An 18,256-nucleotide genomic window follows, 5' to 3' on the forward strand; every position below is an offset into this window, starting at 1 on the left:
AAAAGTTACACAGCTCGTGGGTAGTATGACTTCTCCAAGTCCTATGTTCTTGCCACAATTTCAAGGAACGACACAGCTTTCCAATGAGCAATGGACACCATTTAGGTTCCATATTGAATGTGTGGGTCTTTTGCATGATATCTTAATTCCCATACATTAGGATTTAATTATCTAGGTTTCAAGATCCTAGCTTCCTGGTGATTAATAATAGATATTGTTTGTTTTTCTTTTGAATGAAAAGTTCCATTCACAGATTCAGAAGGTCGTGTGTTCACCACTGAAAATGTACAATAAAGCACAGGCGCTATTTGACGCTCTAGGTTTCTGTATGCTGAGGACTGCTTGTATTCAATCACACTTAACAGATATGATAGGCACTGATAGTCTTAAGAAAATGACTTTGATATATTAGGAGGACAACAAAACACAATTTCCTTAAAAATGTTTCAAATCCACACACAGAATAGTAAAAATGACCCAAAAAAACAGGTTTTTCAATAAATTGATTTTTATTTCTTCAATACTCTATGCCAAGTCATCTTCTAACTTCTTTTGTCTGTAAACTACAAGGAGTAACAAAGAAAAATCCTATCAGATACAACAGCCTTTCCCTCTTAGCTGGTATTACCACTGAATCAGTAAAGGTATGTCCTATTTGTGAGATTCATGTTAATTCATTGTAGAATTATAGATTTTCAGGGCTGTCAGAAACCTGAAAGATCATCTGGTCCCACCATCGATCTCAAACTTATAGAATATTCTAGCAATTTCACTGCTTGCAAAGAGTGAATTATTGTTTCTTGACACTGTACTCCTGGGACTTTCTAAGAAGTCTAGCCAAATAAACCAACACTCTAAACGAAACATAATAAACAGCAACACTCTACAATGATAACAATTGAAAGGCAATGTGTCTAAAATTTCCTTGCACTGGAGAAGCCCTTTGTGGTTGATCGATGTGATGTTGCCACATGAACTTCTTTGTATCCAGGCCTCATGACCTCAACAGAGGCAAGGACTCAGCTCTGTAGGGTCCAATAAAGACTCACACAAAGTCACGATGAAAAAAAGAATTGGTGCACACAGAGCAGGAATCTAGGATACATTCTTTTCTTTTCTTTCTTTCTTTTTTGTTTTAATCTGGTAAATCCTCAGTAAATTTAGATGGACTGATGTGAAGCTGCACTAGTAATTTAGTAAGATTGAATGATAGATTCAATGAAAGATCGACGTGTTGCACAATGAGAGTCCAGAAAACTCCTCTTGTCGGGATATTCTAATAATCTTCTTAGAGACATTCTTAATCAACTGCACCAGCGTTTCAAATACAGGGTTTTAATGAGACACAGAGATGTTCTCCTAATCCTTCTAGTCAGCTGAAGTTATTGCAGGAATAGCAGTGTCAAGGAATACACAGTTGCTTGTAACTGCCATGGAGCTGTGATTGTTTCAATAAAGGGTTTAGGAAGAAAGGAAGTGAAGATTAGAGCTCACATCTGCCTGACTCTAAAATCCATACTAAAATCCACAGTACTATTCTTACTAAAATCCACAGTACTATTCTTTCTCTCAGTCAATGTAAAGCGTATATTCAAAACAATATGTTATCAGCTTTTGAGAATAGCATGGAAATACTTCCATCACATATATTCTGCTGTAAGTAGACAAGATGTATTGACAACATGTGAACAACTTGAAAATTCAGGTGTGTCAGATGGGAAATCAAAGATAATGGGGTAATGCTAACAATGATCATTTCCATGCACAGTGTTTAACCAATTATAAGCCATTTTAATTTTTTTTTAATTTTTTAAATTTATTTATGGCTGTGTTGGGTCTTCGTTTCTGTGCGAGGGCTTTCTCCAGTTGTGGCAAGCGGGGGCCACTCTTCATCACGGTGCACGGGCCTCTCACTATCGCGGCCTCTCGTTGCAGAGCACAGGCTCCAGACGCGCAGGCTCAGTAATTGTGGCTCACGGGCCCAGTTGCTCCGTGGCATGTGGGATCTTCCCAGACCAGGGCTCGAACCCGTGTCCCCTGCATTGGCAGGCAGATTCTCAACCACTGCGCCACCAGGGAAGCCCTATAAGCCATTTTAATGTAAATTTTTCTACTTGACCCTCACAACAACCCAGCAGAGGTTCAGCGGTATTGAACAACTTATTCAAGGTCACAGAAATAATAGGTGGAGTCAGTGAGTCCCAAACACAAAGATTCTCAGATAGCTTTTAAATTGGTCAAACTCCAAACCCATATTTAGATTGACAGAGGCCATTTTGAGATCAAATCATATTTGATGCTATTCTTCCAACTCATTCAATTGATTTTTTTAAAATTCAAGATATGAGGTTCAAGTTTAGGAAAAGTCCCCAGTGGACAAATATAGGATGCTCTGGTTTCAAAATAGCAGGCTGAGCATGCAATAAATTCTGATGTCTTACAACAAACTCTAGAAATGAATGTGTGTGTGTGTGTATGTGTGTGTATATATATATAGTCACACTCACCCTAATAAAAGAAAGAAAATTTTAAAAAATTGTGACGAATCCCTAAATTACTTAAAATAAATGGAATCAGATTTTAAAGAGGTAAATAGCAGCACCAAACATGGGCGTAAACCCAAGGGAGTCACACCACAAAAAATAAGAGAAACACCAAATGCAGTTCAAGCTAAGAAGTGGTGGAAACCAGAAGCTGGAGGAGGCCAAGGGAGCGGTCAGGAGGATACTTGATTGGGTTATTGTCTTCAAAAGTACTTGGCGGATGACCCCTTAGAAACACATACACAGATGCTCACACACACGCACACACTCTATTTTAGGGTAGGAATCTGTGACAAAGAGTATCCATTTCCAAGAGAAGCAATGCTTGGGGCAGAGGGCCAAGCCCTTGGTGACAGGCAGAGGAACAGGAATTGTTAAGCTCAGACCAGGTGCCACGATGTCCCACCAGGGGCATCCTGCCCTCCTCCCACACTCGTTTAAAGCCTAGTGGAGCCCAATCCCCATATTAGCTTTGGCTTTTCCCTGCAGATAAACTTTGTATACAGAGGCAGCTGACCATCCACAGGTAGCATAGTAGAGAGATAAGCCCAAAGTTAAGAATGAGAGACCAAGGAAAGCCACCCAATGAAAGAGAGGCAAAACACAGAACTTAGTCTGAAAAAACAGAGCTAATAAAGCATTAAGAACAAGATGTGTAAAATGAATCTAATGCTATCACCAGAAACTATAAAGAAAATATTACACTCAGGAAGCAAATTACAAGAGGTTAAAAGAAAGAACTAATTAGAAATTCAAAGTTCAATAACCATACTTGATTAAAACACACACACACACAACTAATAGCTAACTAGGTATAGAAGAAATTTTCCTCAGTCGGATGGAAGTTATTTACTAGAAATATCTAGCAAAGATTATACTTAATGGTGAAGCATTCAAAGCCTTGCAAGTAAAACCAGGAATAAGATGAGAATCCTGGATGTCATTGGCTAATATTCCAATTGTACTAGAGTAAGGCAACAAGTCAAAAACAAGAAGTAAAAGGTATAATGATTAGAAAAAAATGTGATTATTTACAGATAATGTAACTGTTTACCTGAAAAACATATAATAATGAATGGTAAGCTATTGGAAGTACATGAACTAATCTGAAAGTGAGTCTGATATGATATCAACAGACTAAAACCAATGGCTTCCATATACCTGAGCAATTACCATTTAGAAAATCCCAATTATGATAGCAGTAAAGACAATGAAGTAACAAGAAAGAAATGTAAGAAAGAGTAGAATACATTTATAGAGAAAATTATGAAATATTATTGAAGGACATAAAGACCCCAATAAATGGTGAGATACCATGGTCATTGAAAGGAAGGCACATTATTACAAAGATGTTGCACTTTCTCAAATTAATATGTAAAAGAAGTGCAGTCCCAATCAATATCCCCACCAGACTCTTCATAGAAGTTGACAAACTGAATGTAGAATTTGCATGGAAAACTAAATATGCAAAAATAATCAAAACAATTCTGAAAAAGAACTCTAATGAGCTGGACTTGCCCTATCAGACCTCAAAGTTAATTACAAAGCTAGAGTAATAATGTGGTTTGGTGCAGGAATAAACAAATAGATTAATGAACCAAACAGAGAGCCCAGAAACAGATTCATAGCCATGTGGGAACTTGGAAGAAAGGATGAACTACTCAATAGTTTTATGGCAACTGCCCTCTATATAGCAAAAACCAATTACATCTCTACAAAAAAGCAAATAAAACTGTATTATAGATCTAAATGAAAAGCAAACTTAAAACTACTTAAAGAATATCTAGAATATATTTATAATTGGCAAGTAAGAAAGTATTTAAGACACAAAACGCAAAAAACAGTTAAGAAACATTTGCAAATATGCCTACCTTTGATTATAAAATGTATCCCCAAAAGACTTTATTAAAAAATTAAAAGTGACAGACTCAAAGACTATATTTGCAACCTATATAACAAAGGATTCATATCTAGTACATATAGGGAAAGGTTAAGAAAAACAACATATTTTTCATTAACCAGTCTGGCAAAATTTAAACATTAGATAATATTAAATTTGGTCAGATCCTGGTGATGATTTTTTGAATTTGACATCAAAGGCAAAGGCACAAAAGAAATAAGTAAAGTAGGACTACATCAAATTAAAAAGCTTCTGCACAGCAAAGAAAACCATCAACAAAATGAAAACCTCGCAGGCGGACGAGGACTTGAAAACAGGAGCACTTATAAACTATAGGTGTGAATGTAAATGGATGTGATCACCTTAGAAAGGAATTTTCCAATAGACAGTAAAATTTAAAATATTTATACCTTGGAGTTCTACTTCTGGCATATACCCTTGACAAAATTTTACACCTGTGCCAAGTTTGTTCATAACATTTTTCTTAAGAGTGAAAAATTAGAAGCAATATAAAAGTATACCAATCAGGGATGGATAAATAAAATGTGGTGTGTTCACAGATTGGAGTGCCCCAATAGAAGAGTTAAAAAGAATGTACCAGATTTAAGTATAACAACATGGCCTGATCTCAAAAAACTGCTGAGTAAAAAACACTACTAGAATGGTACATATAGTATCATAGCATTTGATAACTGATATAAAAATTTTTTAAACCTTATATACTTTTTCATATATTTATGCTTAAATATCAGTATCTCATGATACTTAAAACAAACTAGTGAATATAACAAAAAAGAAGCAGACTCACAGATATAGAGAACAAACTAGTGCTTACCAGAGGGGAGAGGGAACAGGGGAGGGTCACTATGGGGTAGGGCATTAAGTATAAACTATTAGGTAGAAAATAAGCTACAAGGATATATTGTACAACACTGGGAATATAGCCAATATTTTATAATAACTATAAATGAAGTATAACCTTTAAAAATTGTGAATCGCTATATTGTATACCTGTGACTTATATAGTACTATACATCAACTATACTTCAGTAAAATAAAAAAAATCTCATGCTGGGACTTCCCTGGTGGTCCAGTGGTTAAGAATCCATCTTGCAATGCAGGGGACGCTGGTTCGGTCCCTGGTAGGGGAAGTAAAATCCCACGTGCTGTCGGGCAACAAAGCCCTCATGCTGCAACTACTGAGCCTGCATGCCTCAACTAATGAGCCCGTGTGCTCTGCAGCCCTCGCGCCACAACTAGAGAGAATCCAGCGCACACAAAGAAGAGCCAGTGCGCCCCAATGAAAGATCCCGTGAGCCACGACTAAGACCCAATGCAGCCAAAAATAATTAATAAATATTAAAAAATCTCATGCTACTGATTGCTTCTTAGGAGGTAAGGAGGATAACAGAAATAACAGGGGCTAGTAGAGAGTGATTAAAGTAATGACTTCATATGTAGTGTTCAGTTGTTTTTAAGGGAGAAGATACTCTATTTTTTTGTTGTTGCAATATTTTTTCTTTATTCCACCACCATCCCCGTTTTGGTCTAGAATATTTATTTTTCCACTTTCTAATTCCCTCATCAGAGAAACAGAAATTATGGCTTTTCATTTCATTTTGACCCAGAAACCTGAAGGCAGATTATACAATTTCCAGCAAAGCACTTCATTAGAATAAAAATTCAACAAAACAACACATTTTTACATATTCCGTGAGTTCATGGCAATGAGATGCAACTTGCACAGGGTAAAGTTACAATTTAAAAATTGTGTAAAATAATAGCATCTGTTTATTTAGGACTTACTCAGAGGCATTTTCCAGATATTAGCTTTACTTCTAATAACAAACCTGCAGAGAAATTAGGATTATGAGAAGATATTCTATTAACTTGTATAGTTGAAATTAATTCTTCAAATTGTTATAAAGATATAATGTTATAACTGCACGCACAGTTAGTATTATAAGCATACATATAGTTATTCACTTAGTGCAATTGTTCTCATGATTTATGGTTTATTCTTGTAATAAATCTAATAGGTGCTATTTGTTAGTCACCTACCGCATGCTAGGAACTGTACCAAGAGTTTTATACCCATCTCATTAATCCTACTATTCATCCCGGGAGTTAAGTATTATTAAAGTATCAAAGGCAGAAAAAAACAGATCCTTAGAGGGGTCAAGCACCTGACCTGATGTAGGGCAGGGACCAAGTTTGTAAAAGCAGGACTCAAACTCATTTCTGTAAAACTCTGAAGCCCATGCAATTTCCACGGGCTTACAGTCTGTCGCAGACGACTAAAGCTGACCACTCTCCCTGGTTAATAAGAAGACCAGGAGTATAGCATCATTTCAACATGAACCCTTCCCCACAATTGTCTTCCTCTGGGCCTTTATATTTTATGGCCAGTGTGGGAACATATGGCCCCGTTTACTCTTTCCATCTCCTGTTAACAGGAGATGGAAAGAGCTCCTAAATGCTCTAAATTTTTCTACCTATGCTCCTAAATTTTCAGCATTCAGAATAAACTCAGCTAGTCTAAGGGATTTGTTAGCGACATGACCCGATCTGCAGCACTAAAAATATTCCTAGACCAGGATGTACCAGGCTGGGGAGAGCAAGGGTGATGAATGAGGCCTTTGTTTATGCCTGAGCAAGATGTGTGTTGTGTATTACGTAACGCTGAGATTGATGAGGTGTGCCTGCCTTGGGAGTGGTGCTCTCTGGAATGTATCTTTCTAGCCTGTGTGTAGAAATATGCTAGACTGATACACATAAAGCTGGGACTAGAGAGGGGCAGTTATGCTTCTAGAAAGTCACTCATGTAAACACTGTCATCTGTAACTTTGAAAACCCTATAGTAAGGTATTGGGGGTGGATCCAGAGGCTGTATCTGCCCGGGATAATGCAGTTCTCTCTGCCCAACAGAGTGCCAAGGTGCAGAAGGTCCTAGTCACAGAGCATTGCCACTGAATGGTGCCTCTAGAATTGGGCAGTGCACAGCCTGGGCAGCCATCCATGGTGGTCCTGCTGCTGTGTGTCTTGACTATTCTTACTTCTTTGGTGAACTCTGACAAATAAGCCCTATTTGATCAGTCCTAACAGTGCCTACATCTGGTCTTTTCATAAATCTGTACCATCTATTGACATGGGCCAATACAGTGGCTATGCACACCTTATTATGGGCATTGGCCTTTGTTTCTATGGATGCTCTGGTTATTATTAGTGAAGGCACATTTGTCATATCAACTCCCCATGTTTCCAAAGTAACCATCTGGATAATCTGTGTAATGGTTATGCAATCTTCCAGCATCTTATTATTAAAATCCTTCTAAAGGGATACATTGGATTTATAGCTAATAATCCATTCACTTATTCAATAAAAAATAATTTTCTATATTCTCTACTTTTATTCCATCCAAATGCTTTTTATCTCACACTTCTTTATCTGTCATACTCATGCAAAACAAATGCTATAACCCACATGATTAGTTCAACTTATAAAAGTACCAAAGAATTATAGTGAGGGAGAGATCCTTCTTGATCCCTGGATAATAGCAAACGCTTTTTAGTTTGAGTATAGTTCCATTTTGTAGATGGCATTTTTCTTGTGCTGTTGGCAAGTTTTATCTTGAATCCATTAGACAAATCATTGCTAGACACTGTTCCAATACCGTAAATTGAAGCATAAGCGATAGGAAACAGGAGCTTCTCATGAAAGCATGTAGTCATCACAATGAACTAGCCCAGACTTGAAAATCAGGAAATATTTGACATTCTAAAAATTGTCCTCAGGACAGTGATTTCAATGCCATAGATTTTCCTTTCCAGTGTGAGTTGTAGACATTCAAAAAGTTTACCTTTAAAATATTAATAAAATATAGCAAGCCTGGCAGATGTTGAATAGCCTCAAGAAGAATAAAGTGATTGATTTAGTTTAAGGATGTCTTCATCAAGAATGACATAGAGCTTGTTTTGGCTGGAGTGATCTCACAGAGGGATGGTTGTGTGCTGTGCCTAGAAGTCACGGATGAGACAGCAAAAATGGTGGCACTATTGATTTCACATGTCCCCTGACTGTGATGTGGAGAAAATACAAACTACTTGCTGAAGCCTTTTTATGAATATATCCTCCTAATATATTAGGAGAGCATAACAATAAGTTACCACACCTGGAATCCTGTGGAGACAATGGTTTCACAGCTTTTAAGAATTTCACACCCACAGAAACTGTAAAAGAAAGGCATTTTAGACAGAGTGCTTCTGGATGAGAGACAATTGGCTGAATGCAGGAACCATATATGAATAGCTCTTAGAAAGCTTGAGAAATGTCAGGTTTGTAAAGACCTTTCCCCAGCTGTAACAGTAAGGATTTAATTGACTGTTCGCTCTCAGCATGGGTGCAGAGAAAGAATCTTGTTCCCAGTGCTCTTTGCCTTATTTCTTTATTAGGTCTTAATGTCAGCTGAACCAATCTGAGGCCACTTGGTCTGACCAGATGCTGAAACTCTTTGTGCAAAAGGAACGTTAATAGATCTCAAATACATTATTGACAGGTATGCTGATGTAGGGCATCTCTGGCTCCCTTTTTTAGCTCCCAGGTTCTTAGATAACACGTAGGCAAAGGTAATCATTACTACTCTGAGTAGCTCCCACCCTGGCCCCCAGTGAATATGGAAACTACAGGAATTTAGACTCACAAACATGAATATTGAACCACAGTTATTTTTATAATACTAATACTTTGGGGCACAGAGCAGACAATAATAAAAATTGTACAGCCCTTTCAGTTCTCTTATTTCATTTAATCCTAACATCCTATGAGATAAATTAATTTCATTTTACAAATGAGAAACATGAAGTTCAAAAGAGTTGTGTAGCTTAACCCCAAATCATATGGCTTGTAAATGATGGGTTTGGAATGCACACCTGGAATTTCTGACTGTAAAACCTGTGCTATATCTTGTTGGATCTTACTGCTCAACATTTAAGTGATTTTTCAAACTATGTTTTAAATCATCTTTCTTGAACAGATTAATTAATATTTTGCTATACAGTAATACAAATAAATAAGATCTTTTCCCTACTCTTTTTTAAAATAAGTTTTTTTTATTTATTTATTTTTGGCTGCATTGGGTCTTTGTTGCTGCACATGGGCTTTCTCTAGTTGCAGCGAGCGGGGGCTACTCTTTGTTGTGGTGCGCGGGCTTCTCATTGCGGTGGCTTCTCTTGTTGGGAGCACAGGCTCTAGGCGCACGGGCTTCAGTAGTTGTGGCACGTGGGCTCAGTAGTTGTGATTCGCGGGCTCTAGAGTGCAGGCTCAGTAGCTGTGGCACACGGGCTTAGTCGCTCCGCGGCATGTGGGATCTTCCTGGACCAGGGCTCGAACCCGTGTCCCCTGCATTGGCAGGCGGACTCTTAACCACTGAGCCACCAGGGAAGCCTGGGATGCACTAAACTTTCAAAAATCATTTTTGATTTCCATTGAGATCGCTCCTCTTTAAACATAAGAGTGAAGCAATGGGATAAGATGATAAGAATATCAATAATTATCCAGCTGTCAAGCATCTACCATACATCATAAATCATAGATGAAGGTTACATATCTTATTGCTAATCCTTACAAGAATCCTGCAAGACACATTTTATTGACCCATTTTACAGATGATAAAATTCAAGTTCCAAGAGTTTAAAAAGGAAAACAGCGGTCCAGATTTCTTTTTTGCACTGCAACTAGCGTGAATTAAATGTAAAAATAACCTGGTACTCATCAACCAATACCAACAACAAAATTGTGTTTGTAACTCATGTTGGATCATTTTGCTTTACTGAAAGATACGGAAAGAGGGGCTCAGGACTTTAGAAACCAACGAGACGTGAGCCCACTTCTCATGCAGTCTCCTTTCTGGTGATAGAGCAGTGATTGGCAGCTGCTCATTCTGATGACAGACCATATTATTGGAGAACTGAGGCCCTGGTGAGTTAGTGTGGATGCGTCCTGCTCATCAGACAGAACCGAACAAACAACTTCCACTTGAACAAGTATATAAAGTTAGGAGCCAGCATCAGCCAGCCAGGGAAATGTGCCTCTATCCCATCCCATGATAGATATAGAATAAAGACAAAGAACATCCAACATGCACATATTTGGCATCTTTAAAGAAAACGGAACAAAACAATGGAATACAATAAATATTCAAAGATACAATTCAAGAATTTTCCTGAAATGAAAGATGTAAATCTGTAGATTGAAATGGTATGCTGTGATCCAGAGAAAGCTGGCCCAGATCAGTCAACACAAAAACATGTCTTAGTAAAGTAACTGGACTTCAAACAAAAAAAGCCTTGATCAGCCAAGTATAAAAGAACCAAGTCTTTTCTCAAGAGGAAAAAGAAAATCAGCTGACCACAGGTTTCTTCACAGACGCATTTACTGTTGGGGAACAATGGAGCCAGTCCTACGGAATGTAGGAAATCTATCTGTGGATTCTGTCCAAGGATTCTATCTTTGGGCAAGCTGTCCTTCATGTATAAAGGCTACAGTCTTTCATGTTACTTTTAATTGATTAGGATATACCATATTACCTGAAAGAGGAGAAGTATATCACAAAGGGTCATGATTTATCTAACAGAATGTTAATGGACCTGTTCTTATTAATGTTTGAATTGCATTTAAAGCCCTAAAGGTCATAGATCACCAGGTGAAGAGATATTGCATCAAGAGCCCAGGGGCAGGAAGACACAAGAGCAGATCTCTCAGGTCAGCGAACTATGCAGTGGGGAGCCGTGTCAACAACCAAGTGAGGACGAGAATGACACTCAAGCCCAGAGGAGCTAAAAGCAGAAGTAAGGGAGCAGACCAAGTGCCCTCCCAACTCCAGGTCCTCCGGTGGAGGCCTGGCTGGCCCTGGGGAGCAGAGGGGCTGAGTGTTAAGTTGCAATGAAGTTTTGAATCGAGTAAACCAGACTGAACTTTTAATAACTGAAGAGGTCAAGAGAACTATGGCTCCTGCATGATGTGTTTTTAAGGGGCAAGAAAGGGGGCCATCCTATAGCTCCTTTTGGGGTTGTGATCAGAAAAACAAATAAAGCAATTTCTTGCTGTACTCTCCTGAGTTCAAGCTGTTCCATGAAGCATCTAACTGAAATAAAATTGGAGGCAGGTTATTGTGAATTTGGACACCTAGACTTGCTTTTAGAAACTGTTGGATTCAATCTTGTGGCTTATAGCTTAGCATGAACTGTTCTGTGTTTCAACATTTGCAAGAAAATTAAATATGAATAAGAAGCAGACTGATCTGAAACATGCCTCTTTAGGACATTCTTTTGCCTTGAAGTAGGTGGAATTCACAACCAGTAAATGCTATTTGAACTGATTGACACATGTCCTCCATCTCTATTTTGGAATGTATTTAGGATGAGCTTACGTTACATCTGAATATCTGACCATATTTCTTACTAACAAACTTTTTTCTTTTCCTTCCAATATAGAATGCATATTTGTCCTCAAAAAAGGAACTTAAAGTAAATGAAAAAAAAAGAGTTCTGGTGGTTTGTTACTATAGCAATAGCTACACACATAGTGTGAATTACACAGATGTGTTCCACGGTGGGGACCGTTTCATTGGCCAGATGGGTGGTATCCAGAAATGTGTACTCATGATTGACAACCAGAACTCCCCGCCTGTGTCTGGGTGACCTCTGACATTCCCATAAGTATAATCGCTGCTTCCCTTTGAAACAGAAGCTTCTGGTCTCTCAGCAGGGCTGACAAGATGGTGAGTAGTACACTCCCCCCTCTTTCTTTGCCACTCCACTTCAGAAGAGCAGATATAGAAGCTGTGTTTTACTTGCTAGAGCTAAAAATAACTCATTTGTAAGCTTTGTTACCATGACTTAATCCTTCAAAGGTAAAATAAAATTATACTTCCTGATGGTAAAGTTATATAGACGGGGGCAGACAGGTGTGGAGGACCGTCTTTCCCTAAGCTGCAGTGCAGTTCTTCTGATTGACTGCAATGTGGTGATAAGAGCACAGCCTTCAGTAAAAATACCACCTTTGCCTCTTACTAGCTGGGTAACTATATCAGACTCACAGCTTATTTCCCCTGGGGTATGAAGAGCAAAGAAGAGAAAGGAAATACCAGTATAAATACCTCTTCTAACCAGGGAAATAGGAACCTTTTCTTACAATAGGGGAATTTAATGGAGGGAATGAGTGGAGCAGGTGATGGAGGCTAAGAAGCCACCTGGGACATAGTTAGAGACTCAGAGATTAGGCACTCAGGTAGGCACTACCACTTAGGCTTAGGAGGTAGATGGAGGAGGTGGTATTACCACTAGGGCGACCAATTGTTGGGTTTGTCCAGACCTTTCTGTTTTAGCACTGGAAGCCCTGTGTCCTAGAAAACCTTCAGTCCCAGGCAAGCCTAGGTGGTTGGTCACCACTCATTACCATAGCCCAGGGCAGGGATCTGCAGAAGCTAGGGCTACAGAGGCCAGTCTAGTGGGAGCTGGAGCCCCTGAGGGAATTCAGCAACTGCCAGAGAAATGTCTCAGGCAAAGGGAGAGGGGTGATGAGAGGTACCCTGGCTTCTTCCTTGTTCTTGCCCTCCCGTCTCCCATCAATGCCTCCTACTGGCCAGCCCCAGCTGGCAATCAGCTGACATGGGAGCGGAAAAAGGCAGCCCCCTCTCACCGTACAGAGCAGAACAGGAAAAGGCTGAAGAAGCGGTCTGAGGGCAAACAGGCCCAGGTGTGGCCCTATGACAGTGAACAAGGAAGTTCACCTCTCTGAGACTTGGTTTCCTGGCCTGGGCAGTGGTGCCAGAGTAGCTGGGTGTGAAAAGTAAAGGAGGTAGGCAAACAGTATACACGCCCACACTGTGGGCATTTGATAGATGGTAGAGTGGAGGGAAAATATTTTGGGAATTTCAGCTACTGGTTTTTATGTTGGTATTTCCTTTCTCTTCTTTGTTCTTCATAGCTCAGGGGAGAGACGGACCCGGGAAGCAGCCTTGAGCCTCTTCTTGGCCTTTGTCTTCCAAAGTGTAGATCTTTGGGGGTGTGGAAAGAGTAGGCAAAATGTCTCAGAACAGAGGTTTGAGTAGGATAGAGATTTCTTCCCTCCAGACCGAAACCCTGATATTTGGTAAGGATTCCTCAGCAAAGGATTAGGAGAAGAGACTGGAGAAGCAATGACCACATCTGCTCTGGTGAATGCTAGATTAAAGGACTCTGCGGCCTCCTTCTGACCAGAGACTTGAGGAGAGTCCAAAACCCAAGTAGGATTCTGGGATTTGAGAGGAAAAAGAGGAGAAAGAACCCTGTGTTCTGCCGCTGGGTGGAGCCCCAGGCAGACAACAGCGGCAGTGTCTGCGTGGTTAATCATAGACTACTTCTGGCTATTCCTGTCACCCAGCTGGGTCCCCACACAGCAGAGGAGCATGGGCCTGAGGTGGCAGATAGACAGGAACAAAATACTTCGGTAGCAACCCGACTGAAAGCTTAACCACATATTTTTCTCCCTGGATTCTAGTGAAAAGCTTTGAAACTAGAGGTAGTATGAAGAAAGTGCTGTAGGACTCTTGACAGAAAACACATCAATATACTCACAAATAATTTGTATTTATAGGGTGTCAGGCTAGGCTGGCATTTGATTTTCAGTGGACAGCTGTTATTTTTGGTTCTCAGCATCTGTATCCAGGCTTACTTAGCCAGTCAGTGTATTATAAGCCCTGCAAGATTGCTTCAGTAGTAGACACATAGTCTCAGGGTAAAAACTTTTGGTTTTTGGCTATTGGGAAGTAGATTGTTTTCTGACTGAGTGGATGTTTCCATGAAACTCCACATGGGGACAGAGGATGGAATTAAGACAGAAGACGCTGAAGTAGAGACCAAGAAAATCAGGTCTGGTGACATCATTTGACTCCTGAATCCAGCTGTACCTGAAACTGGTACTATCACCAGACTTTCCAGTTGTTTGAGCCAATACATTCCCTTTTTTGTTTAAGTCCATCATTGTCGAGTTTTCTGTCATTTGCATCTAAAAACGTTGTAAGTGGTACAGCATTCGATCAGTTTATTTATTGCCCCATGCAACCTTGGGTAAGTGACTGACACTCCTGAATCTGTTTCATCAGGAGGATTGAATGAGGTAATATGTGTAGCACCCTCAACTCCAGGGTATTCAACAAACGTTAATTCCCTGCACAGTACTGCCTACTGTTCAAAGAGCTTGGGTTTTGGAGCTGAGCACCTGGTTCTAATCCTAATCCTGTCCCTTACTAGCTGTGTGTCCTTGGGCAAGTTGCTTATCCTCTCTGTGCCTTTGTTGTTCTTAGTTGTTTCATAAAATTGGGAGAGCATTAGTATCTACCCCATAGGTTTGTTCTGTGGATTCAATGAGTTAATTCTTTTTAAAGGCTTAAAATGGTGCCCAGCACATAGAACTCATAAACATGTGCTAGGACTCAGAGCAGGCTACCCCAAGACATGGCACAATGGCATATTGCTTATTTTGAATTAAAGTTACTTGAGAAACAGCCGGTGGAAAAGAATGATATTAAAAAAGCTCACTCATTTCTCCCTTTCCCCCTGAAAGTGGGAAATAAATCTCCCATGTGCAAGTATCATCTTTACTCCAGGAGGATACAAAGCATCCTTATCACCAGAGTTAGGGAATTCAAGGCCAAGAAAGCTGTATAAAGAAACAAACTTTGTTACTTCTTTAGAAGTCTGCTACCCCAAGCACAAGCCCCTTTGTTTTGTTAAATCTTCTTAAATAATTGTTTCTTTGCCTAAAAATTATATATAAACAGCCAGCTTTGTTCACTTCTGGGGTCCCATTTCTGTAAGACCTCCAAGCGTATGAGTTAATTTTTTTTCTCCTGTCAATTTGTCCTGTGTCAATTTAATTGTTAGACCAGCCAAAAGAACTCAAGAGGGGTAAGGAGGAAATTTGCCCTCCCGGACACATGTTACCTACTGCTATATATGATAGCATGGGGTCTTTGACATAGTAGGTGCTTGATTAAATAATTACTGTGTGAATTTAAATGATGGGAAGGTTTGGTATACAGTGAATTTGGCACTGGATTTGAAGTCAGAAGAACTTGGCTCCTGCCCGACCTCTGCTACTCACCTGCTCCTTGTCCTTTGATACGACATTTAAATCATCTGACTCTCAGAGATCCAGGGCTATTGTTCTTTTTGTCTGTAAAGTGTTAATAATCTTCTCTGGAAAACTCAGCTTTTTGTCTTTCGATATGGATTCCAAGTTTTTGATAGAGTTGTGTTATGAAATGGGATCATTTTAAAAGCACTGATAAAGCAGCACTGCCCAACCTGGCAGATCATTCAAATCACAGGTAGAACTTTGATACTAAGCAGATTCCGGGGCCCACTGCCATTGATCCTTGTTATGCAGGCTGTGGGTGAGGCTTGGGAACCTGCATTTTTAAACAGTTCCTCAGATGATACTGATGATCATCTAGGCTTAGGAACCACTGCACAAAGAGGCTTGGTAATTCCATGGTGATTCTGAAGTCAGTAATAGCTTCTTAAATTAAAAATATTAATTTAAAGATAAGTATTTTAGATAAAATTCTTAACGCATACATAATAATAGAATACTAGCGTTGGAATGAGGCAGAGATGATTGAGTTTGATCCATTAATTTACAAATCATGTATTTTCCAAATCTCTTGATGTTTCTGGATTTTGGAGATTAGCTCAAGGCCATACAATTTATAAAACAGCTAGAACTAGAAACGGGGTCCTGGCTCTCCTTTGCCTTTCTGCGTACTGTCATCCTAACAGGACACTCACACAAGGCACGCTCTCTGCTTCAAGAAATAAAAGGCAAGATTTAAAGCCCACTTTCTGAACATTATTCTCAGTTCTCTTGTTTCAGCAGATGGCAGAGAGGGGTATTGCCTTCGTCTCTCTGTATTCTTTTCTAAACTCAAGGATGAGCTGCTAGTCTGGGAAGGCAAGGAGGCTAAGATTTACTGAAGGCGGATTCTGTGAACAAATTTGTAACCACTCAGTGTTGCAAAGAGCAATGAGATATTGACCCTATCAGGAAGATCCTGTTAGAACAACTTTCCTGTATCAGAGAAGGGGCTTCTGTGAATATTTAGTCTGCTATTTTTGTTACCAGGCTTCAGAAGTGTCCACCTGCCATGTCCCATTTAATTTTCACACATGTTTCACTCTTTCCTGGGGACAAAGAGTGATGAATAATCACTCTTTTTTAATGTGGTGAGCAAAACAAATCCCGCAGCTCTGGTCTTATTAATTCAAATACCAAATTTGTTTTCTTAATAAAAACTTGCACTTATTTAAAAATAGTTTTATAAGTTATTTCTGTAATATAAACACAGTATTCTATTCTAGGATTTGCACTATATATATATTTTTTAACATCTTTATTGGAGTATAATTGCTTTACAATGGTGTGTTCGTTTCTGCTTTATAACAAAGTGAATCAGCTATACATATACATATGTCCCCATATCTCCTCCCTCTTGCGTCTCCCTCCCTCCCACCCTCCCTATCCCACCCCTCTAGGTGGTCACAAAGCACCGAGCTGATCTCCATGTGCTATGCGGCTGCTTCCCACTAACTATCTATTTTACATTTGGTAGTGTATATATGTCCATGCCACTCTCTCACTTTGTCCCAGCTTACCCTTCCCCCTCCCCGTATCCTCAAGTCCATTCTCTAGTAGGTCTGTGTCTTTATTCCCGTCTTGCCCCCAGGTTCTTCATGACCATTTTTTTTTTTTTTAGATTCCGTATATATGTGTTAGCATACTATATTTGTTTTTCTCTTTCTAACTTACTTCACTCTGTATGACAGACTCTAGGTCCATCCACCTCACTACAAATAACTCAATTTCGTTTCTTTTTATGGCTGAGTAATATTCCATTGTATATATGTGTCACGTCTTCTTTATCCATTCATCTGTTGATGGACACTTAGGTTGCTTCCATGTCCTGACTATTGTAAATAGAGCTGCAATGAACATTGTGGTACATGACTCTTTTTGAATTATGGTTTTCTCAGGGTATATGCCCAGTAGTGGGATTGCTGGGTCATATGGTGGTTTGATTTTTAGTGTTTTAAGGAACCTCCCTACTGTTCTCCATAGTGGCTGTATCAATTTACATTCCCACCAACAGTGCAAGAGGGTTCACTTTTCTCCACACCCTCTCCAGCATTTATTGTTTCTAGATTTTTTGATGATGGCCATTCTGACTGGTGTGAGGTGATACCTCATTGTAGTTTTGATTTGCATTTCTCTGATGATTAATAATGTTGAGCATTCGTTCATGTGTTTGTTGGCAACCTGTATATCTTCTTTGGAGAAATGTCTATTTAGGTCTTCTGCCCAGTTTTGGATTGGGTTGTTTGTTTTTTTGATATTGAGCTTCATGAGCTGCTTGTAAATTTTGGAGATTAATCCTTTGTCAGTTGCATCATTTGCAAATATTTTCTCCCATTCAGAGGGTTGTCTTTTCGTCTTGTTTATGGTTTCCTTTGCTGTGCAAAAGCTTTTACGTTTCATTAGGTCCCATTTGTTTATTTTTGTCTTTATTTCCATTTCTCTAGGAGGTGGGTCAAAAAGGATCTTGCTGTGATTTATGTCATAGAGTGTTCTGCCTATGTTTTCTTCTAAGAGTTTGATAGTGTCTGGCCTTACATTTAGGTCTTTAATCCATTTTGAGTTTATTGTTTGCACTATATTCTTACTCATCAATAATAAATCTCTTAATGAGCCTATATTTAAGAATCATCACCAAATAAA

The 18,256-nt window shown here is 39.2% G+C and overlaps 1 protein-coding gene across 16 annotated transcripts in view; it reads left to right on the forward strand.

Annotated features, from left to right (window-relative positions):
• The window catches only part of LOC309635346 (uncharacterized protein), a 249,456-nt gene that overhangs the window by 105,855 nt on the left and 125,345 nt on the right, over positions 1 to 18,256 (forward strand). For 7 of the 16 annotated variants that reach the window (XR_014248788.1, XR_014248791.1, XM_082406400.1 and 4 more), the window contains one exon: positions 11,935 to 12,221. The exons of 1 other annotated variant lie outside the window; for it this stretch is intronic. Coding sequence is in view for 5 of the 15 variants with exons in the window: in XM_082406400.1 (XP_082262526.1) it covers positions 11,935 to 12,141 (207 nt within the window). In the remaining 10 variants the exon portion in view is untranslated. Of the gene's footprint in view, positions 1 to 8,895; positions 12,222 to 18,256 lie in introns of all 16 variants that reach the window. 8 more of the 16 variants (XR_014248783.1, XR_014248784.1, XR_014248785.1 and 5 more) reach the window with 3 other exon arrangements.

Source organism: Balaenoptera borealis (assembly GCF_965194805.1).
Source record: "Balaenoptera borealis genome assembly, chromosome: 9".
NCBI lineage: Eukaryota > Metazoa > Chordata > Mammalia > Artiodactyla > Balaenopteridae > Balaenoptera > Balaenoptera borealis.